Source organism: Mandrillus leucophaeus, unplaced genomic scaffold (assembly GCF_000951045.1).
Source record: "Mandrillus leucophaeus isolate KB7577 unplaced genomic scaffold, Mleu.le_1.0 Scaffold1135, whole genome shotgun sequence".
In the NCBI taxonomy this organism is placed as follows: Eukaryota; Metazoa; Chordata; class Mammalia; order Primates; family Cercopithecidae; genus Mandrillus; species Mandrillus leucophaeus.
Window position 1 is genome coordinate 861,691 of NW_012099599.1, and position 24,878 is coordinate 886,568.

At 36.9% G+C, this 24,878-nt stretch overlaps 1 protein-coding gene across 2 annotated transcripts in view; it reads left to right on the forward strand.

Moving 5' to 3' along the window:
- The window catches only part of ACSL3 (acyl-CoA synthetase long-chain family member 3), an 80,366-nt gene extending 60,396 nt beyond the window's left edge, over positions 1–19,970 (forward strand). For both annotated transcript variants that reach the window (XM_011996054.1, XM_011996062.1), the window contains 7 exons: positions 318–457; positions 2,738–2,910; positions 4,511–4,585; positions 6,336–6,527; positions 8,587–8,701; positions 9,950–10,107; positions 16,880–19,970. In XM_011996054.1, the coding sequence (XP_011851444.1) occupies positions 318–457; positions 2,738–2,910; positions 4,511–4,585; positions 6,336–6,527; positions 8,587–8,701; positions 9,950–10,107; positions 16,880–17,037 (1,011 nt within the window). In that variant the 3' untranslated portion in view covers positions 17,038–19,970. The remainder of the gene's footprint in view (positions 1–317; positions 458–2,737; positions 2,911–4,510; positions 4,586–6,335; positions 6,528–8,586; positions 8,702–9,949; positions 10,108–16,879) is intronic.
- Positions 19,971–24,878: the final 4,908 nt, after the last annotated feature.

Sequence of the window (24,878 nt, forward strand, 5' to 3'; positions counted from 1 at the left end):
ATCCGGCCACTGCATTCCAGCCTGGGCGACAGAGCGAGACTCCGTCTCAAAAAAAAAAAAAAAATTTTTTTTTGTAGAAACTTTATTTTTAAAGTAATGGTGGTTCTATTTTAAAAGTTTGATCTTGATAGGATACATCTTTTTGAAAAATTCAAAAAAGTTTTTTTTTCTTCTTGCTGAAGCACATCCACAGTTGAAGAATACGTCTTTTAAAATGCCTTAATATTGCTAAACATATTAATCTGATGCTAAGATTTGAATATGTAAGGCAGCTGTTATCATTATTAACTATGTAAAACTCATTTTTATACATTTAGGAAATCATGGACCGGATCTACAAAAATGTCATGAATAAAGTGAGTGAAATGAGTAGTTTTCAACGTAATCTGTTTATTCTGGCCTATAATTACAAAATGGAACAGATTTCAAAAGGACGTAATACTCCACTATGCAACAGGTAAGTAAAGACTCTCTACCTCCTTCTTTCTCCCCTTGATGATTTAATCATTTAGTTCACATTAATAGCCCAATTAATTGAGATAGTTATAAAAAATAAATTTATTTCATAAAGTCAAGAGAACTCTTTAAACAAATCCATCCCAGGCCAGGCGTGGTGGCTCACGCCTGTCCCAGCACTTTGTGAGAGGCTGAGGTGAGCAGATCACAAGGTCAGGAGATCGAGACCATCCTGACTAACATGGTGAAACCCTGTCTCTACTAAAAATACAAAAAGAAATTAGTCGGACGTGGTGGCGGGCGCCTGTAGTCCCAGCTACTCGGGAGGCTGAGGCAGGAGAATGGGGGAAACCGGAGAGGTGGAGCTTGCAGTGAGTTGAGATCACGCCACTGCACTCCAGCCTGGGCGACAGAGCGAGACTTGGTCTCAAAAAAAATCCATCTTGGCTGAACACGATGGCTCACTCTTGTAATCTCAGCACTTTGGGAGGCCAAGGCAGGCAGATCACCTGAGGTCAGGAATTCAAGACCAGCCTGGCCAACATGGCAAAACCCCATCTCTACTAAAATTACAAAAATTAGCCGGGGTGGTGGCATGTGCCTATAGTCTCAGCTATTAGGGAGGCTGAGACGGGAGAATCGCTTGAACTCAGGAGGCAGAGGTTGCAGTGAGCGAGATCGTGCTACTGCACTCCAGCCTGGGTGACAGCGCGCGAGACTCTTATCTCAAAAAAAAAAGAAAAGAAAGAAATCCATCTTGACGTGGGAGGATTGCTTGAGGCCAGGAGTTCAAGACGAGCCTGGGCAACATAGCAGGACTCCTCCTCAGCTTAGCTGGGCATGGTGTCACGTATCTGTAATCCCAGTTACTTCAGGGACTGAAGTGGGAGGATCATTTGGGTCTGGGAGCAATGACTACACCACTGCACACCACCCTGGGTGAAAGTGAGACTCTGTCTCTTTAAAAAACAAGCAAACCAAAAACCTGTATAACAGTATGAGCAGTTTAAAAAAACCTGCATTGTCATTATAAGTGTGTTTTCACTTAAGATTTTGCTATTTGTGTGTTTATATTTCCTGTGAACACTTAGGTAGTTTTAACTATTTTGAGAAATAGTTTCTCTTTTGCTTTTATATTTATTTCAGTATGAGTATAATTAAATGTTTTGTATTTAAAGTTTTAAATGATCAGTTTTGTTCCAACCTGTATTTGTATAGTGTTAATAGAGTACATAGATTTATGATTTTATCATAAAACAGCTTAAAAGTTAGAAAATGGAAGTATTACATTCGAAGTATTTTTTATGGGAATATTAATATAGTTTTCAGATGCTTCACATAATTTAGAACTTTGTAAGCTTTTATCCTGCCTTATGTTACTTATTTCTTCAGTGAGTTATAAAGTCGGCCCTCTGTATCGACAGGTTCCACATCTTTAGATTCAACCAACCATGGATCAAAAATATTCTGGGGAGAAAAACAATAGAATATAACAATACAACAATGAAAAAGACAATGCAGTATAACAACTATTTACATAGCATTTATATTGTATTAGGTATTGTAAGTAATCTAGAGATAATTTAAAATATTTTGGAGGGTATGTGTAGGCTTTATGCAAGTACTATGCCATTTTATATAAGGGACTTACACATCTGAGGATTTTGGTATCCAGAGGATACTACCTCTCCTTTTTGATCAAGGCAGCATGCAATCTTTTTATTAGTGTGTTTTCAGAAACATCAATTAGATGTTTAACTGGTTTCCTTTTTTTGATGCTTCACAGATAATTTACTAGATTATTTTTAACAGTAAACACTTCAAAGCTTGAATTAGTGAAACTTTAAAAACAGATTGTTGTATACAAATTATACACATTTCTAATAAAATACATTAAAGCAAAAATTAATTTGATTTTAATGTATTTCATAAAGATGATAGGATTGTTCAGTATTGATATATGGTAAATATTTTATGTAAATAATAATATATAAGTGGCTGTAAGCAAGGGTTTTCCTGTCACTATATAAAACTAAACCTGACAATTCAAATTTTAATATTAATTGAAAAGCTCTTAAGAGGAAATCATAAATTCTTTACCTTTTTGAACTTCAAAAAATTAAGATTTGAGGCTCAAGAGAATCTCCACATTGGCTGTGTAACCTTGGATAAGTCACTTCATCTCAAAATCTCTCATATCAAAACGGGGGGATTAGTTTCAGTGATTTGGAAGATCCCATTCAGTTTGCAAATCCTGTGATTCTCTAATTTTTTTCTTTAGCTTTGTTTTCCGGAAAGTTCGAAGCTTGCTAGGGGGAAATATTCGTCTCCTGTTGTGTGGTGGCGCTCCACTTTCTGCAACCACGCAGCGGTTCATGAACATCTGTTTCTGCTGTCCTGTTGGTCAGGGATACGGACTCACTGAATCTGCTGGGGCCGGAACAATTACAGAAGGTAGTGTTCTCCATGATCAGAGGCTGGAGTGTGATACCAGACGTTTTGTTGGGGATATGGGATACGTTCTGCAAATATATAGGAGAAGAGTAGTAAGGTGTTTGTGAGGCAGAATAATGGTAAATCCCAAGTACTATGATCATTGATACCAATTTTTAGAATGTATTAGCTGCATCTAGAGTAAATAATTCATCTAGAGAAGTTTCTATATCAAACTGATATGTAATATTAAAAACCACTTAGCATTCTGGAAAAGAAACTTTAGTAACAAACATTGACTGTTTTGTTTACATTTATTTTCTCACATCAGTGATTAAATTTTTATGTAGGAAAATTAAGGTGCTTTTGTTTATTTGTGTAGTAAGTATATTAAGGCTCAGGTTGAGAAATGTTTATGAGGATTTCTGTAAGTGTTAGAGAGGGGCTAGGTTCAGGTCTAGGGAATATTATTACCAGAGTTTATCATGTGGTTGTGGTTGAGGAGGAGATCTACCAACTAATTAGCAGTTCTGAGATGAATCGCATAGGGCCTCGTGTGTCCCTTTTATGGGAGAAAGTTATTTTGCTTTCTGGTACAAGATACAGCTATGATAGATACAAAACCTCATAACTGATTTTTCCCTATTTGAGTGCCTCTGTATACCATTTTCATGTATTACTTCATTTTTCTGTTATTTTTGGAAGCTACTTGTAAGTCATGTTTTGTAGGAAATAAGCAACCTTCAAATACATGCTTATAGGATTTCTTCCGAGGATCCTTAATTTCTTCTATTTTTAAGATTCAAATTGAATGATTAATCAGTAACAATTTATGTTGTAAATGAAAGTCTTTAAAGCATTAAATATCAGCCTTTCATTTCTGATATTTGGTCTTTGAAGAGGAAACATAATACAGTAGTAATTCATAATAGTAGAGGGTTCTTTCCTCACATCCTTGAAAGCTACCAGTCTTTTTCTTCAGCCTGCCTCTTGAGCTATTGCTGTATTAATTTTAAACAGGGTATGATAGCATAAGCTGATGGAACCTGCAGAGGTCTCACTTTGAAATGGTGATACATTACATGGGAAAAGATTAGAGAGGTGTTTTGTACTGCACATCTGTGAGGCCTAATAAGAAAGTAAAATAGATGTAAACCATTGCTTTCATCATCCTTTAGGACAGGGACTTCAAACTCCTGAACCAGACAGCTACCTATTTAAATGAGTCAAGTGGGCCCTAATGTAAGACAATGTGATGGGTAAGGATTGATTCTGGGGGAACAGGAGCAGGCATGCCCTATCTAACGGAGGCTGTCCGTTCTGCTGTTCCCAAAATGTGGGCCCATTGTTGCTGGCGCTTCCACACTTACATCTAAAATTTCCTGATTTTTAAGAATGGCAATAACTAATTAAAAAATAAACAAAACCCTCAATGTAGGCCAAAAAGTACGACTCTACAGGCCTCACGGCCTGTGCTTCACCAATATGTGACTTCTGCTTTTAAGGATTCTCTGGGGATATCTCAGCCTTGGGATAAATAATCATTTTTGGTAATTTAGAAAAATGAAGCAATGTATTATCTTACTGTTCTCAAATACCTTTTTTTTCATTTAATTCCTAGTGTGGGACTACAATACTGGCAGAGTGGGAGCACCATTAGTTTGCTGTGAAATCAAATTAAAAAACTGGGAGGAAGGTAATAAACTTAACCACAGAGCATTAATTTTTAAAGTGTTAAACTTTAAAATTAAAATCACTTTAAAATTAGTGCTTCACGTTCTTCCTTTAGAATGTAAACACCCATAAGTGCTCATTTTTGTCCTTTGTAATAGACGTGTTTTATCTCGAACTATATGAATGCATTTATTTTTCTTGTTTCAAAGATGTTTCTGAGGAACTGTAAATGTTTTTATTTTACTTATTACATAGATGCAAGTGAGAATTGTGGCAAAAACTTGAGAAATGTACTAGTAAGTGAATAATGTTGGTAAATTAGGAGTGATCATAACTTTATTTTGCAGAAGTAAAATTATAAAATTTATTTTATGAAATTGTGGATTTTTACATAATTTTTTTTCTTTCTTTTTTTCTGAGGGCATCAACCTTGTATTATCAGAAGGAAATTTTCACTGTAATTCCATAAAAGTCTGTTTATCCTCATGCCATTTAAAGTAATGGTCACTTAAAAATTTATTTGATCCTATTAAAATATACAAATTATCAAAATACACAAATTTTATTGTGACGCACCTTTCCTCTACATCAAGTAAAGATAGAGATCAAGTAAAGATAAAGATTCTGGCCGGGCACGGTGACTCACTCCTGTAATCCCAGCACTTTGGGAGGCCAAGACGGGTGGATCACGAGGTCAGGAGTTTGATACCAGCCTGACCAACATGGTGAAACCCTGTCTCTACTAAAAATACAGAAATTAGCCAGGCGTGGTGGTGTGCGCCTGTAATTCCAGCTACTCGGGAGGCCTCATGAGACAGGAGAATCACTTGAACCCGGGAGGTGGAGGTTGCAGTGAGCTGAGATTGCACCACTGCACTCCAGCCTGGGCGATAGAGTGAGACTCTTGTCTCCAAAATAAATAAATAAATAAATAAATAAATAAATAAAGATTCTAAGGCTTGGATGTCTTTTAGCTATCTTTAGCAGAATTAGTGAAAATATTTAATAAATTTAGGCCTGGAGTCATTTTGAAATTATCTGTAAGAATAAATCTTAATATGTAGTAACTCACTTTTTTTTTTTTTTTTTTTTTTTTTTTTTTTGACATGGAGTTTCGCTCTTGTTGCCCAGGCTGGAGTGCAGTGTCAATGGTCTTGGCTCACTGCAATCTCCACCTCGTGAGTTTGAGCGATTCTCCTCCCTCAGCCTCCCTAATAGCTGGGATTACAGGCGTGCACCACCACTGCAGGCTAATTATTGTATTTTTAGTAGAGGTGGGGTTTCACCATGTTGACCAGGCTGCCCTCAAACTCCTGACCTCAGGCGATCCACCCTCCTTGGCCTCCCAGAGTGCTGTGATTACACACACGAGCCACTGCACCCAGCAGTAACTCATTCTTATATAGGGATTTGTTCTATGAATTGCTTGACTTAATACTTTTATCAGTTTATCAATATGATATTTAAGACAATGCAGAATCTTTCAAATTTGTCTTCTGTTGTATTTGTAATTTTATACAACAAATGGAAGATGTTGGATTTTTCTTGGAATAGAAGTTTGAAAACATAAATGCTTATGGTTTAGTAGCTGAGATTTTGTGCCTACTGTTAAATTGATAAACTTTGCTCGTTCACAGTGTCTGCCTTTTTTCCTTTGGGAAGTTCTAATTGGATTAAAATAGATGACTCTATTTAGAAACTATTAGTTTCAAATTTTCATGTGTTGTGTTTAGCTCAACTCAAAATAATTAACTCAATTACTATTTTATTAGGTGGATACTTTAATACTGATAAACCACACCCCAGGGGTGAAATTCTTATTGGGGGCCAAAATGTGACAATGGGATACTACAAAAATGAAGCAAAAACAAAAGCTGATTTCTTTGAAGATGAAAATGGACAGAGGTGGCTCTGTACTGGGGATATTGGAGAGTTTGATCCTGATGGGTGCTTAAAGATTATTGGTAAGTCGTCTGATATAGTTTTGAAAATGAATGTTTCTGAAATAGTTTACATAAGAGGTACAATGTATTTAGAGAAGGTATTTAATAATATAAATCTTTATGTAATCTTAGTTTGGGTTGTTGCATCACTCCTTTAATATAAAATATTATGGACTGTGGAATTTATGAGGCCTGACATGTTATGAGTTCTCAAAGATGGTTCAGCAGCAGTGGTATTCTAAATTACTATTAGATAACCCTTAGTCATTCTTTCCTGCCTGCGTTTCTGACATCTAGAGGTTAGTGGATGGAGCTCTCACAGTCTGAACTGCACCTGTGCCTTGCCCAGGTGAACAAAGGAAAGCCAGGCAGCTCAAGTGCTGTGACTCATATGGGTTGAAAAATACCTTATTTTGCTTCTCCTTTTAGGTTCTTTTTTTTTTTTTAAAGTTAATTGCATTTCAGTTAGCCGTGCATGGTGTCTTTGTCGGGCGCCCATAATCCCGGCTACTGGGGAGGCTGAGGCAGGAGAATGGCGTGAACCTGGGAGGCGGAGCTTGCAGGGAGCAGAGATCACACACCACTGCACTCCAACCTGGGCGACAGAGCAAGACTCTATCCAAAAAAAAAAAAAGTTAATGGCATTTCTGTCCCTGTCTTGCTAACTGGAAACCTGGGAGGAGACTCAAGACTGTTCTCTTCAGTCAGCTTCCCGTTCCTATTTTATATCTCACTAGTTTATTTTATGAGCTATGTCTCAAAATCCTACTCTTCTCTCTTTGTCTCTCTTACCTGATCATTGGTCAGGCATATACCTTCTGCCACCCTTTCCCAAGAATTTCTTCTCTGTCACCATGCTTACCTCCTTAAACACACCCTCTCACTGCCACCATGTAATCACTAAACACGGATCTTACCAGCCACAACCATTTAATGTCTCCTAGAAGCTCAGTGCAGGGTGCCCCTGTTAACATTCTTCGCATCTTCTCCTTCATCGTCAGTTGTTTCCTCCTCCTCCTTGATGCAGCTGAAATTAGAGGTGATGTTTTTCTGGCTTTTGCCAGTGTTGTTCCACCTGACTACCTCTCACTCTTCCCTTAGGACTCAGCTCAAGTGGCTGAGCGTAGTGACTCAGGCCTGTAATCCCAGCTACTCAGGGGGCTGAGGTGGGCGGATCACAGGAGCCCAGGAGGCCGTGATTGTGCCACTGCACTCCAGTATGGGCAACAGAGTGAGACCCTGTCTCAAAATCTCAAAACCAACCAACCAACCAACCAACCAACCAAACAACCCTCAGCTCAGCCCTCACTTGCAAGAATTTTTTCCAAATCGCCAGGTTGGAGAGTCTTAACCCTTAGTGCTACCATTGTAGTACCAGTGTATTGAAGTAGTATGTTTTTGCATTATGCATGTCTCCAGATAGATTGTGAGCTTGCAGATGGCATTGAATATCTTCCTCACCTGCCTGGTACTAATGGATACCAGGAATAAACTCATTCAGAAGAACATACTTGAAGCCCTGCTAATGGAGTCCATTAAGTAGAAGTTAATTGGTTTTCTTTCTTTATGTTTTTTGAGATGTAGTCTTGCTCTGTCACCCAGGCTGGAGTGCAGTGGCATGATCTCAGCTCACTACAACCTCCGCCTCCTGGGTTCATGCAATTCTCCTACCTCAGCCTCCTGAGTAGCTGGGATTACAGGTGTGCGCCACCACGCCCAGCTAATTTTTTTTATTTTTAGTAGTGACGGGGTTTCACCATGTTGGCCAAGGTAGTCTCGAACTCCTGACCTCTAGTGATCTGCCCACGTCGGCCTCCCAAAGTTCTGGGATTACAGGTGTGAGCCACTGCACCTGGCCTGTTTTTCTTTAAAACCGTGTATTTAGCAGTACAAAAATTAGGGCCTAATTGTAATATGTGCTTTTAATTTCAGCATAACCATTAATGCTTAAGTTTGCAAAGTTTTAAACAATTTGATAGCAAATTACTTAGAGAATGGCCAGTATTTATATATGTATTAAATGTTATTAATATTATTACTCATTGTTTTCTCCTCTCCACCTTTCTTCTCTGTTTTGTAGATCGTAAAAAAGACCTCGTAAAACTACAGGCAGGAGAATATGTTTCTCTTGGGAAAGTAGAGGCAGCTTTGAAGAATCTTCCACTAGTAGATAACATTTGTGCGTATGCAAACAGGTAAGAACATGGAATTCATACTGCTTTTGCTTAAAACATTTGATGTCCATAGACATTTCCTACCTGTATGGACCTTCTTTGTAAAAATGTTCCGAGAACTCTTCCTATCTGTTACTTGTGGGAACAGCCTCCTCCTCATTCCAGCCATTAGCTGACTGTTTCCTCGTAAGGCTTCCCCAATCTTTCTCTCTCTGTCTGTTTTCTGCTTTACGTCTCACTGCAGTGTCCCATGTAGGGAGGTGAAGAAAAAAAAACCTTCCTTCCTGCCGCCTTGGTATCCCTACCTACCTATCCCTCAGGAGGGGAAGCTTCACAGAACTACCTCAGAGGAATGGGGAGTAAAGAAGTGGCAGTGAGCAGTGTGCTGCTTAGTGCTTACCCCCACTCTACACTTGAGCCTTCTCGGCACTCCAGGCAGGTCTTGGGGCTCCTACAGTAAGCCGTGTTAAGCTGCAACCTAACGCACAGCATCCCCACCTCGTGATGATGATGAGGGTGCTGGGAACCTGTCTACGACGGTTGACATGAATTGTTATGAGAAAATAAAATCTGTTACCAGAAAAACTACTTTAGAAACAGATGTTGGGGGTACAGCCTAAGTTAGAAATGAATTGTATTTATTTATAAATGATTCCAGTCTTTAGCCATTTAGTATTTTCTTTAGTGATGATACAGTTCTGAATTTATTTATGTGATAGTAACCAGAAGTATCCTCTTCCTGATGTTACTGTTTTATGGCCTTCAAAAAAGTATCTGCCTTCAATGGGCATAGAGTTCCTCTATCAATATAAATTCTCATAACAAAAGAAAAAAATGAATGTATTCACGTCGTTTTGATTCATTGCTGAATTTTTTAGATAGTTTTAAATTTATGTTAGATTTTAAGTTTTTTAAAACACGTGCTATGAAATACTGATAATCAAGGTTTAAAGATGAATTTTCTAATATTTGTAACTTTTTAAATGTGTACATGGCACTCTTCGTAACAGTTTTTCATAGTGGAAGTTTATCATGAAATGTCAGATTGAGATTTATTTAGCAATGAACTCTGCCAAAGCATTGGAACATATTATGAGTCAAACAGTAAAACTGGCAGTTGCATGAAATGGGTATGCCAGTGCCAAGTATGGCACATGCATTTAAAAAAAATAGTGAGGAGTTATTTACTGCTTGTCACTGCAATAATAACTGCAGTTAACATAGTATACCATTTTGTTCCTTATCTAAGTTATCCTTTCTATATTTCAGTTATCATTCTTACGTCATTGGATTTGTTGTGCCAAATCAAAAGGAACTAACTGAACTAGCTCGAAAGAAAGGACTTAAAGGGACTTGGGAGGAGCTGTGTAACAGTTGTGAAATGGAAAATGAGGTACTTAAAGTGCTTTCCGAAGCTGCTATTTCAGGTGAGTATTCGGTTAAACTGATAGTAAGCACTGAGATGGGAAGAGAGTACTTACATGCATTCAACCTGTTTTAAGGTTTAGGGTTCATCACTTTCTGCTCAGAAACCATTTCTACCATTAGTATATGGAAGAGTAAACTTATCAGTCCGCCATTCAAGCCCTGCTACACAAATTTTCCTCTCCCACCAAACTGATGTACATGTATCTTGAATGTTCTTGTCTCTGCAACCTTTGCTTTCTGGGTTGACCCTTTCTCTTTTCTCAGCTGTTCTTCAAGGCCTTGCCCAGTTTCCTGGCCACACTAGCCCATAGTGATCAGGCCAGAACTCCTTTTGAAACTTTATACAGTGTTAGAGTACTGGTACTTGGTTGTACTAATAGCTTCATAACCATTTTTGGTGGAGTGAGGGGTGCCCAAGACTAGTTTAATATTTTTGGTTTAATCAAAACATCTGTGTCTTTTGAGTTGTTGGGTCAAGCATAAAACAAACATGAATTATTTTTTATTTTTTATTTATTTTTTTAAGAGACAGGGTCTCTTCTGTTGCCCAAACCGGAATACAGTGACACAATCATAGCTTACTGCAACCTTGAACTCCCAGGCTCAAGCAATTCTTCACCCCAGCCTCCCAAGTAGCCAGGACTACCAGTGCAGGCCACTATGCCAAGCTAATTAAAAAAAAAAAAAAATTTTTTTTTTATTTCGTTGTTGAGACGAGGTCTCACTATGTTGGCCAGGCTGGTCTTGAACCAGCCTGGCTCCAGCGATCCTCCCAACTTAGCTTCCTGAGTACCTGGGACTACAAGCATGTGTCACCATGCCAGGCTCCAGCATTTACTTTTTAGTCTCTTCACATTTCAGTAATGTCAGATGCCACTCAGTCTTTTAAGTCAGCCCTGTGGTACATGCCTTACTGGTTTTGCTCATGGTGTATATTCCTTTGGAAACCACTCCTGAAATACTTTTAATCTTTGAAGACTCAAACCTTGTGTATTATTTCTATGTTTACTTTTACAAGTTAGAGTTAATACATCTTTTTTTACTCCCAAGGCACTTTATGTCTTTAATTTTGCGTATTTCTTTCTTTTATTGTAGTAAAAATCTCATAACATTCAATTTACTGTCCTAACATTTTAAGTGTACAATTCAGTAGTGTTTAGTGTATTTACATTATTGCACAACTGATCTTTAGAACTATTTCATCTTGCAAAACTGAAACACTATACCCATTACACTAATTCCCCTTCCCCCTCTCTCCCTTCCCTCCACCTTTTTACTTTCTGTTTCTAAAATTTTGACTACTTGAGGTACTTCATACGTGTGGAATCATACAGTATTTATTCTTTTGTAACTGACTTATTTAGTGTAGCATATCTTCAGGTTTATTCATATTGTACCATGTGATAGGATTTTTCTTTTTTAGGGTGCATAATATTCCATTGTATGTATATTGCACATTTTCTGTATCCATTCATCTATGTTTGGACATTTGTGTTGCTTCTACCTCTTGGGTATTGTGAATAATGCTGTGATGAACGTAGATGTGCAAATATGGCTTTGAGATGCTGCTTTGAATTATTTTGAATGTATACCTAGAAATGAGATTGTTAGATCCTATGGCAGTTATTAATACTGTATTTAATTTTCTCAGGAAACTCTGTACTCTGTTCCATAATGACTATTGATTTACATTCCCACCAACAGTATTAAGGGTTTCCATTTCTCCACATCCTTACCAACATTTGTTATATATATATTTTTTTCTAATATCCATTCTAACAGACGTGAAGTGATACCTCATTGTGGTTTTTGATTTGCATTTCTCTTTTTATTAGTTACGTTGGGCTTCTTATATATACTTGTTGGCCATTTACGTATCTTTTGCAGAAAATTGTCAATTCAAGTCCTTTGCCCATTTTAAAATCAGGATCCCCCCCAACCTCACCCCTGTAGTTAAGTTGTACAAGTTTCTTATAAATTCTGAGCATGTATTAGTCTGTTCTCACACTGCTATAAAGACATACCGGAGACTGGGTAATTTATAAAGGAAAGAGGTTTAATTCACTCACTTCTGCATGACTAGGGGAGGCCTCAGAAAACTTATTATACAATTACGGCAGAAGGGGAGAGGGAGAGAGAAGCAAAGACACATCTTACATGGCGGCAGGCGAGAGAGCAAATGAAGAGAGAGAGCGAAGGGGGAAGAGCCCCTAAAACCGTCAGATCTTGTGAGATCTCACTCACCATCACGAGAACAACATGGGGAAACCGCACCCATGATCCAATCACCTCCCAACAGGTTCCTCCCTTGACATGTGGGGATTATGGGGATTATAATTTGAGATGAGATTTGGGTGGGGACCCAGAACCAAACCTTATCAGGACTTTGCATTTATTTGTGTCTTTTAAAATTTCTTTTAGCAACATTTTGTAGTTTTCAGGGTGCAAATCTTTCACCTCCTTGGTTAGGTTTATTCCTAAGTATTTCATCCTTTTTGATGCTACATTAAATGGTATTGTTTTCTTAATTTCTTTTTGAGTACAGTTACTGTTAGTGTATAGACATGCAGTTGATTTTTCATGTTGATTTTTTTTTATCCTGCAACTTTGCTGGAATCTTTATTGGTTATAAAGGTTGTGTGTGTGTCTTTAGAGTTGTCTACATATAATCTATTTTCTTATTGATCTTCCGATTGTTCTACTCATAAATGAAAGTGGAGTATTGAAGTCTCCTACTATTATTGTATTGCTTTCTATTCCCCGCTCCAGTTATGTCAGTGTTTGCTTCATATATTTAGAAACTCAAGTTATGTGTATATTTATAATTGTTATATCATCCTGGAGAATTGACTCTTTTATCATTATATTATAATTAATGTCCTTCTTTGTCTCTTGTGACAATTTTTGTTTTAAAGTCTGTTTTATTTAAGTATGGCCATCCCCTTTAGGTTCTTATTTTCATGGAATATCTATTTTCATCCTTCACTTTAGGCTATGCATGCCCTTAGATCTAGAGTGTGTTTCTTGTAGATGACATATACTTGAGTCTTGTTTTATATTCAGTTGGTCAATCTGTATCTTTTAATTGGGCATTTAATCAACATTTACATTTCAGGTAATTATTGATATGAAAGACTTTTCATTTCTATTTCCATTTTGTTAACTGTTTTCTGTATATCTTGTAACTTTTCCTCTCTTGCTGCCTTCTTTTGTTTTGTTGATTATTTGTGTGTATAATTACATTCTTTGATTCCCTTGTCTTTTTTCTTTGTGTATGTTCTATAGACATTTTCTTTGTGGTTGTCAATGCAGTTACATAAAACATCTTAAAATTATAACAGTCTATTTTAGTTTGATAACAGCTTCATCTTCCATCTCATATAAAAACTTGACTCCTTTATCTCTGCTACTCCCTCAAAAAAGACCTTTTTATTGTATAGTCATTAATATAGATTCATAATTACTTTTTGTGTCTTTGTTTTTTAAATTCTATACAGATTTAAATGTGACTTATGCACCTGTATCAGATTACTGTCAGAATTCTGTATTTGCCTGTGTATTTACCTTTACCAAGGAGTCTTGTAGTTTCTTATGGTTTTGTGTTACTGTTTGTTTTCATTTTGCTTTAATTTGAAGTATTAATTTTTGTAGGGCAGGTCTAGTGGTGATAAACTCCCTCTACTGTTGTTTATCAAGGAGTCTTAATTTTTCCTTTATTTTTGAAGGACAGGTTTAGGTTACAGTGTTCTTGTTTGGCAATTTTTTTTTCTTTCAGTATTTTGAATACTACTACTTTCTAATCTGCCAGCTTTCTGCTGATGAATGATAGTTCAGTGAGAGCTTTCTTGTATGTGATTAGTCATTTTTCTCTTGCTGCTTTCAGGATTTTCTGTGACTTTTGACAGCTTGATTACAAGTGTGTTTTGGTGGTAGTTCTCTTCCTAGTAGAGTGTTTTGAGCTTCTTGAATTTATACTCCCATTTCTCTTCTCAGATATAGGAAGGTTTTGGCCATGATATCCTCAAATAGGCTTTGTGTTCCTTTCTCTCTTCTTTTTCTGAACCCCTATAGCGAGCATTTTCCACTTGATGGTGTCCCATTCGTTCCTTAGGTTCTCTTCATTTTTACATTTTTGCTCCTCTTACTCATTTCAGAAGTCCTGTCTTTGAGTTCATAGATTCTTTTTTCTACCTGATCAAGTCACTGTTGATCCTCTAGTGAATTTTTCAATCCATTTATTGTATTTAATTCCAGAATTTCTATTTGGTTCTTCATTTAAAAAAAATTTCTTTCATTTATACTTTCATTTTGTTCATGCATTGTTTTCTTGTTTTTTTTTTTTTCAGGTGTCTATCTGTACTCTCTTGTAATTCATTGAGCTTTCTTATGACAGTTATTTTGAATTTGGTAATTCATCTATCTCCATGTCTTTCTGTGTTTTATTTCTGGAGGTTTAATTTGATCTTTTGATAGCCTGTGTTTTTCTATTTCTTTGTGTGTCTTTATTTTTGTTGGGATGTCAGCAATTTGAAAAATCAGCTACCTTTCTCTGTCTTACAGTCTGCTTTTGTATTGAGAGGACTTTGTCCAGTCAGCCCTACTACGAGTTCTAGAGCCAGCCATCCTAAGCCTTTTCTGAGGCTGTGTCCTTTTTGGGTTTGTTGGGTACAATCTAATTCAAGAGATCTGCTGGTTTCTACTCAGGAGCTCCCTCTGGTGTCTGTCTGTGATATTGTGGCCTCACTGGTGCTATAGTTAGCCATGGTACTGGTACCGGAACTCTACCTAGTGTCTGTGATACTGCAGCCTCTGGTGCATGTTAATCTTTGTTCTTGACAGTTCCCAACCTGGTGCCCTATTCCTGTTATTTAGATTCAGGAAAGACAGAAGCAAGTTCCTTGCACCACAGAAGTCAGAATATTGGGTGTATGTTCCACTCCTCCTCTTCCCTAGGGAGAAGTCAGGAGTTAGGGATTTCTTCCTTATTACTTTGTATTGTGCTGAGGGGAGAGTCTTTGGCAAGCGAATGCCTTGCATTTTTCTATCAGCCTTTGATGTGGTTGGTTTCCTGCTGTACTGGAGTGTAGGAACCTCTTAACTGGTTTCTGAGTTTCTTACACAGGCAACAAATAGGCCCATATAGCATTGTTAAATCCATGTTTCTGTGGAGGAAGGAGAGACTGTCTTTTCCTATATTGTCATCTTGCTGACATCACTCCTTAACACATTTCTTTTGTGTGTCATATGGCTAGCTGTTTACCCATTTCCCTTTGTTAGATTGCATGCCACTTGAGAGCAGAAACTCGTCATTTTTTATATTTTTAAAAGAATGTCTAGTAAAGCACTTTACATGTAGTAATAGGTGTTTAATATTTGTTGAACGAATGCTTAGAAAAATAAGTCAGTCCTAGTGATGACATACGGTTTTTCAGAACTACATCTGCCCCTTAATCTCCTTTAAATGCTTTGCTTTCTTCCCTTCCTTTCTCCCTACATTTGCACTCTCATGAGTCTCCTGAGTATTAGGCAATATGTTAGGAACACAATAGTGAGCAGGCATTCTGTCTCCACATAGCTTGTAGAGAATATCCTGGTTCAGTGACATAATTTGTCTTAAACATTATTATTTTTAATTTCTGAAGTAAATGTGCTCTGTATAATAAATTCAAAGAAAACAAATAGATGTAAAGGAAAAAGTGAATTTCCCCATTTCTTTTCTCCTGGATACCGGGCTCTAGAGGCGTGAAGTTTATAGCTTGGTGTATGTATCCTTCTCACATCTAGGTGCATATAAGTTTATGTGGCCGGTGCTGGAACTTGTCTTTTTTTTTTTTTTTAAACCTAACATTATGCATTTATGCTGCATATATGACAGTGGTCACATAAGATTATAATATCATATTTTTACTGCCTTTTCTATGTTTAGATATGCTTAAATACACAAACACTTAAGCACTGTGTTACAATTACCTATGGTATTCAGTACAATAACATGCTGTGCAGGTTTGTAGCCTAGGGGCCATAGGCTATATAATGCAGCCTACATGTATGTATATAGTAGGCTATACCATCGACATTTGTGTAAGTTACACTATGTTGTTCCCATTATGGCAAAACTGCCAAGTGATGCATTTCTCAGAACATATCCCTGTCATTAAGAGACGCATGACTGTATTGGATACCCTATTGGATACCTGTTGGATACCCTATTGGATATCCTATTAGATATCCTGTTGCCCAGGCTGGAGTGCAGTAGCACAATCATAGCTCACTGCATCTTCAGATCTCCTAGGCTCAAGTCATCCTCCCACCTCAGCCTCCTGAGTAACTGGTATTATAAGTGTATGCCACTATACCCAGCTCCTATTTTTTATTTCTATTAAAAAAATTTTTTAAATTATTTATTTTAGAGACAAGACAGGGTCTCGCTATGTTACCCAGGCTGGCCTCAAATTCCTGGCTCAAGCGATCTTCCTGCCTGAGCCTTCAAAGTTCCTGGGATTACAGGCATGAGCCATCGTTTTCAATGATAGAATTATGTTCTGTTTTGTCCCTCTATCATATTTTATTTAGCTCATTTTCCTCTTGGTGGGGACTTGTTAAGTAGTTTCTTGTTTTACTTACGTTAGTATTTTGAGGAGTGGATTCTTTAGAAGTGACATGCATGGTTCACTTGTTGGTTGTGCATTTTGATGGGTACTCAAAAAGTGGGGAAGTGACACCATTTGCTAAGAACTTAAATACATTTTCTTTTTTTTAAAATCATCTTAGCAAGTCTGGAAAAGTTTGAAATTCCAGTAAAAATTCGTTTGAGCCCTGAACCGTGGACCCCTGAAACTGGTCTGGTGACAGATGCCTTCAAGCTGAAACGCAAAGAGCTTAAAACACATTACCAGGCAGACATCGAGCGAATGTATGGAAGAAAATAATTACTCTCTTCTGGCATCAGTTTGCTACAGTGAGCTCAGATCAAATAGGAAAATACTTGAAATGCATGTCTCAAGCTGCGAGGCAAACTCCATTCCTCATATTAAACTATTACTTCTCATGACGTCACCATTTTTAACTGACAGGATTAGTAAAACATTAAGACAGAAAACTTGTGTCTGTCTCTTCTTTCATTTTCCCCGCCACCAACTTACTTTACCACCTATGACTGTACTTGTCAGTATGAGAATTTTTCTGAATCATATCGGGGAAGCAGTGATTTTAAAACCTCAAGTTTTTAAACATGATTTATATGTTCTGTATAATGTTCAGTTTGTAACTTTTTAAAGTTTGGATGTATAGAGGGGTAAATAGGAAATACAAGAATTGGTTATTTGGGGGCTTTTTTACTTACTGTATTTAAAAATACAAGGGTATTGATATGAAATTATGTAAATTTCAAATGCTTGTGAATCAAATCATTGTTGAACAAAAGATTTGTTGCTGTGTAATTATTGTCTTGTATGCATTTGAGAGAAATAAATATACCCGTACTTATGTTTTAAGAAATTGAGATCTTGTGAATATATGCCTGTCAGTGTCTTCTTTATATATTTATTTTTTATTAGAAAAAATGAAGTTTGGTGATGCATGAAACAAAATAGCAAGAGAGGGTTATAGTTTAATAGTAAGGGAGATAACACAGCACATGTAGCACCAGTTGATAATTAGTCTCTAGTAGCTTCCTATCAGAATGTTCAATGAAGTCTTCTGTTCAGCTGTCGAAACTAGAAAATGTCCAAACTTAAGTGGAAGCAATTCTGAAAGAGAGGATAGAATTTAAAAGAGTATATAAAGTTATTCTTTGAATATTTCATTGTCTATATGTACATCGAGTTATCTATATTTATAAACAAATTAGTCATGAAAAATTATTCTATCCCAAAGTCTCCTTTTAGTCTAGATAATCATATATCTCATTTGAAAATTAGTATTTTTCATAGTTTGCACTGATGCGTGTATGGATGTGTGTGAGAGAGTCAGTGGTAGCTTATTTAAAAAGCACCTTATCCTTTCTACCATAACCTTTCTACACTAGAAAATGAAATAATTTAGAATGCATTTGATAATAGCATTCTCACTAAGATACATGAAAATTTAACTTTATAACCATGTGAGTTAAGATTTAATTTATAGGTTTTGATGTCAGTGTTGAAATTGTTTGTGATTCAGAAACATTGCTTGTGTGATACATAGTAAGTCTCTTCATATGTTACTGCTTGTCTGTTGTTATTTCTGGATTATCAAAAGCAATAGTACACCAATTAAGATATGCTCAAATCAGGCGTTAAATCGTAGGCACCACATTTTTCATGTCAGACTAGTTATTTTCTTGATTCTCAGTTACTGTAGGCATCAAAAGGCAGTAAAAAGAAAAAAAAAAAAAAGATGAACCTAGGTCTGTGTAAAGTAAGGGGAGTGTTTGGAGCAGCCAGGACTATGTAGTGTGTGTTTGGTCACATGACAAGCATCCTATGTGGAGACATTACAATACAGTGTTTGTTTTGTTTTAAACTTTTCTTGTATTCTTGTATATTTGTATTATGTTTTGAATGCTTTTCTCTTTTCATAATTAAATATTAATGTTTGGGATAACTGCCAAGAAGAAGTAAAAATATTAAATGGAACTTCTATATGAGGATGTTGTGATCTACAAATTAAATCTTGGTGGGTGGAGAGAATTTGTTTCTGATGCCTTGTCTTTAGAATAATTGTTTGCTTTCAGATGATTGAAAAAGGAGATTGTATCTAGGAAAAAAGTGTTAATACTTCAAAGGAGAGATACTGATAATTGTGACTTGAGTAGCTGATCACTGATTGAACCATCTAATGAGGCAGGCTTAAACTTTATCTAGTTTGGTTTGTTTTCCCATATGAAGTTTATAATTCCTTTCAGTCCTAAAATGTCAGTTGGCAGGTGTCAGATGCCACAGTAGAACATGAAATTAAGTAAGTAGAGTCCCCTTTTCAACAAATTTCTCTGTAAGCAAAACTATCTTTAGTGACTTATAATATCCTCTAAAATTACCCTTTCAAGAGGAAAAAATTGTTCAATGAAAAAAACCACCCAATTACGACTCTCATAAGAAACACTGGTTTAACCAGGAGATACTTGGGGAGGAAAACTTTAAGGAATTTCAAATTGCTAAATCTAATACAAATATTTGACAACAGGATATAGATCTAAAAGAATGGCTCTGAAGAACTATTGTTTACTGGGAATAAGCTAAGCTGTATGAAGAATTCGTAAACATTTCATGTTCCAGTAAGTTTAGCAGCTTATAGCAAAGACTGGTGGCCACCTCCATTTTTCTCCCACCCCTCCTCCACTGACATCTTTCTTAGCAGAAACTGCATTAAAAAGTTTTGCTGACACAGAACAAACCTTGAAGTAGTATCTACTTTCTAAATACTACTTTGCTTTTCACTAGTGGATTTGATATTTGTAATGTTCTCTAAAGCTTGCAACTTTTTCAGCAACGTTTAAAAATAGATAATAACCTGTAATAACTTATTTGTTTGCTGCTAAAATACTCAAGATTTTACCGTTTTTAGTCCCTGTGATACAACTTTGAAAAATTTTTAAGAAATCTCTGATGTGTGGGCTCCTTTTTTTCCAAAAGAATTATGTACCTCTGTGATGTTTTACAGGGGGATCCACTTTTAAACAGTGTACATATTGGACCACACTGAAATGTCGTATATCCTTTCTCTACTTAAAATTGGTTATTTACTGTGAGTTCATTTCTGATGTATTCTTGGTTGTTGCTGTTTTCTGCCTGAAGACATGTAAATCATAAAGAGCTACATGGTATGGACTATTTATTTGTAATTTGACATGAAGTTTGAAGAATAAAGATATATAAAAATTGAAGTTTCTGATATTAAAGCTGTTAATATATTGGGTTTTTTTTTTTTTTTTGGTTTTGTTTTTTAGGAAAAACTCTTTCCATAAAAGTGAAACTTTAATTGACATTCCTGAAATACTTGTTGAAGAAGGAGTTTGGGGAATTTTCCATCCTGGCCTAACAACCTAACACCCTAACCAAAGGAAAACTTTTTATTCTAGAAGTTCTGTTAATAATCTACTTTGTTTCCTAGCCTTTGTATGTTCTAAGTTTTCCCTAACCCTTTCTGAATTCCTCCTTTCCATTCCTTTTTTGATTTTGACTGCCCAGAAGATATACTGTCAGCATTTTAAATTCCAAAATATTCATACAGCATAAAATCTTGAATGGAGATGGTGAATTAAAATTTGGCATCAAAATTAATGGGGTAGAATCTACAATGTGGCAGAAATATCTAAACTTTGTGCCAACATTTAATCCAATGATTGTGGGAGGAAGAGTTGTACCGTGCTGTGTTTTGGAAACGAATCTCCCTCACCCATCCCATCTTTGACTGCCAGTCAGTATTTGTGGGTGTGTGTAACTTTATCATAGCATACTTTCGTCTCTGTGTCATCCTGTGACAAAACGAGTTAAAGGTATCTTTACATAAACATTTGGCATTTTCTCTGTGTGTTTTGCATTAACTTAGACAGTTGTGCGTAATTTCATTAACTTTGCTCAGGTTATTTTTTTAAACATTGGTAACTTAATATTTCTGCCACACCAAATATGCAAATGATTTTAGAATGAGGCTGGTCTATAGTGTCATGGAATGGTTTTTATGGCATAACATAAAACAGGTTATATACTGATATATAGCCTGATTTATTTAATACCATCTTCAATCTGATAAAATCTGCCTCTGTTTTCTTCCTAATTAGTTGGTCCACACGCAAGCATATAGTCCGCAAGGGCCTGTCCGTCTCAGAATTGCCTCTGTTACCAGATGCCTTAACATGGTGCATGCATGGCCCGCAGAGGAGATGTTGAGTAACTAGTTTTGAGTGAATTGAAATGTTAACAAAATTATAATAGTGCATACGTATCCTCTAATGTTACATGCCTATTTCTGGTTTGGATCTTTCAAAATGCTTTTCAGCAAACCCTTCCCCATTAGTGTCTTTATTTAGTGCTTTTGAATTATGTTGCCTTTGGTGGGATTCATTCAAAAGCAACTTCCTGCATTTGGTGATTTTTTTCTTAGATTCATTCTCATTTGTTTGTGAAGAAAGGTTGTTCTGTGTGGGTTTTTTGTTATTCTATAAGAAAGTGACTTTTCTGCATGGATTACTTTTGTAGAAACAAGGTTTGTCTCCCATGTGAATGTTTTGATGCTGAAAGTTTTCCGGTGTTAGTGCACTTACGGTTTTTCTCTCTGGAATGTTCCTTCTCATGTTGAGAGAGCGAAGAGCTATAGCTGTGGGTTTTCCCACACTGTCTGCCCTTGTAGGGTTCTTCTCAGTGCGAGTTCTTTCGTGTTTCATCAAGCTCCAAGCTACAAGGGGAAAATTCTCCACATTGGCCACATTCGTGGAGTTTCTCTAGTATTAATTCTTTACTGGTTACTAAATGACGCTTTTTGCTAAAGATTTCCCCTCTTTATATTTGTAGGTTATTGGTTTTTAACTTGTGTGAACTCTCACATGTTGAATAAGGGAGGAGCAGTCTTTAGAGATTTTAGATACTATATGTTCATAGGATTTTCTCGCCTGTATGATTTTTCACATGTTGATTAAGGCAGTAGTTCTCAAACTTTCTGGTTTCAGGACCTCTTTATGTTCTGAAATAAATTATTGAGGAGTCCAGAATGTTTGTTTATGTGGCTTATATCAATATTTCTTTGTAAAGGGTTTGTACTTTATCATGAAACATGTAGAAGTAAATCATTCTCTTTGATTTTTCTTCATGACCATAATCATATTAAGAATACAAAAGGTGTAAGAGAGCAGCAAAGAATAGGGGTTCATTAGGAGGGCTGTGTGTATGCCTTCCCCACCCCTGACTCCCAAGAAAAAAGATCATAGCTGTCAGAAGAACATAGCTTTGCAAGATTTGTTCTGTGATAAAGGCAAAATTCCACATTTTTCCTCAAAATAGAAATGAAAAACCTATGACTACATTGTCCGAATAATTTGATGCCCCAACTTTCAAATGTCTATGTATAAAAGCCTATAGCGCCAACACCCTGCCTAGCCCTGCCACTTTGTCAACCCCATGACCATATTCTGGGCCCTGTTGCCACTCAGAAGGTCCTCGTCTGGAATCTGGGAAGAGGAAGATGTTGAAGACCTGAAAGTCCGAATGCCTTTAATGGGGGCCTGGAAGGATGGGGCTTCAGGCCTGGTAGGAAAGGAACGGTGTTGTGTGGGAAGGTGCTCACATATAAAATATCCAGCTGTAACAATTCAGCAATGTGCTGCCCTCGAAGCTCCCAACCCTGCTGTCGGTCACGTGCCCCGTTCGACGACCTCCATGAGTGGCCAGGGCACAGTCCCTTATTCTGCTAGATGCTCTGCCTGCCTTGTATAATACCTCTCTGCTCAGCCTTAGCGCTAACGCCATCCTCACTCCAGTCCTCTCTTGGTTTGAATGTTTTGGATGTCTTGAGAGCATTGGAGCAAGAACTCTGAGATTTTTTTTTTTTTTTTTTTTTTCTGAGACGGTGTCTCTCTCTGGCCCAGGCTGGAGTGCGGTGGTGTGATCTCAGCTCACTACAACGTCCACCTCCTGGGTTCAAGTGATTCTCCTGCCTCAGCTGGGATTACAGGTGCCCACCACCATGCCCAGCTAATGTTATATTTTTAGGAGAGATGGGTTTCACCATGTTAGCTAAGCTGGTCTTGAACTCCTGACCTCAGGTGATCCACCTGCCTTGGCCTCCCAAAGTGGTGGGATTACAGGCATGAGCCACCGCGCCTGGCCTTAGAATTCCTTTAAACGCTTCCACAAATGTAAGAAAACTTGGCCATTTGGTAGACATGGTCAAAAATAGCCACCCAAATCTGTTTTTAACCCTGTTCAGCAGATCAGCAGCTCACCTCATGTAGGAAAGTGAGATGCACCAGAAGTTGAAAAAAGTTCCTGTGGTTTGCCCACTAATTCCACATCTAGGAATCTGTCCTTAGAAAATACTCAAGAGATGTGGGTTGAGATTTCTTTCAGGAAGACCTTCACTGTGAAGTTGTTTATAGCAATCCATCAATTGGAAACAATTTAAGTGCACTAAAGTAAGATACCAATTAAATATTATACACCATCCACTTGATCATAGAGGCACAAAAAAATGTTTATATAGCTTTTTATATTGTGAGAATTTCATACTATGAATTATATAGGGGGAAGAAAGTAGGAATCAAAATTTAGTAGGCACTTTATGTCATAATATGTGTGTGTGTGTGTGTGTGTGTGGTGTGTATATTTCATAGAGGAAAGTCTAGAAGGAAATGTGCCAACACTGGCCAAAAATTGTAATTGACATTTTTCTCTTCATACTTTCACAATTCTTTACATTGGCTTTACTTAATCCTACAATAAAAAGTCACACTTGTGTAAAGAAGCCTCACCTAAAATATGGACCATAAGCTTTAAAATTTTTTTATCTTAGCAAAATTATCAATTGTTAAGAAAAAATATTTGAAACTATCTTAAGTGTTCTAGTAAAAAAGAAACTAGAAACCCTTTTATTTTCTAATCCCATTCATATTTATATATTTTTTGAAAGCTCTCTTCAACTATACCCTTGTTTGTCAATCTTGTTCTGTTTGTTCCATCTTTATAACATGATACATGGGTATCTGTGCCTGTCTTCTGTATGTCCATTTTTTTCTTGTAATTCTGCCCATGTTCTTCATATCTTTATTTTCATGTTCTTAATCTGACTTTTTTCTCTTATTTACTGCTTCATGACTCAATTTTAGTTTTTCTATAACTGAATTACGTAGGACCTTGGCCCCTAAATAGCTCTTTTCAAGAAGATTTTCTTCTTGTGTGTCCAATAGATTTGCTATGCCCTTTCGCCTCCTCCTGTTAAATGTAAAACTTTATTAGTATCAATATCTGATGTGGTTTGGTTTTGTCCCCGCCCAAATCTTGTCTTGAATTGTGTCTCCTACAATTCCCACATGTTGTGGGAGGGACCTGGTGGGAGATCATTGAATCATGGGAGTGGTTTCCCCCATACTGTTATAGTGATAGTGAATAAGTCTCTCGAGAGCTAATGGTTTTATAAGGGGTTTCCCCTCTCACTTGGCTCTCATTCTCTCTTGCCTGCCACCATATAAGACATGCCTTTTGCCTTCCACCATGATTGTGAGGCCTCCCCAGCCACGTGGAACTTAGAGTCCATGAAACTTCTTTTTCTTTATAAATTACCCAGTCTCGAGTATGTCTTTATCAGCAGTGGGAAAATGGGCTAATACAATATCATATGTTATATTTTTCTGTAGAACGTCCATTTGAAAAAGAGGAGATAATTTGCTAATTTTTAAAAACAGCTCCTATAAGAAAAGGGAAATTCAGAAAGATGCTTTTCTACTATCTTTTCCCTGAAAGTTGCCTAGCGCTTCTTTGCCTTTCGGTTGTTTTATTGGTGGATTCTGGCTCTGGGTCTGGTGTCAGTGTTGACCTGTGATCCTTCGTCAAGGCCGGTGCTGAGACCTGTGGATGATTGTACCAGATGTCCTTTACAGACCAGGCTTGAGGCTCCCTGCTTTTGTGATTTTTTTTTTTAATCTTATTTGAAATGTTAGGCAAACAGGTGTAAAGATACCATATTAGTTTTAGAAAGATTTGCTTATTTAGCATAACATGAATTTATGCTCATTATAAAATTTCTAGTAATTTGGAGATAATAGACTAAAAATGGAAATCCTCCCTATACACACAGGGTTTTT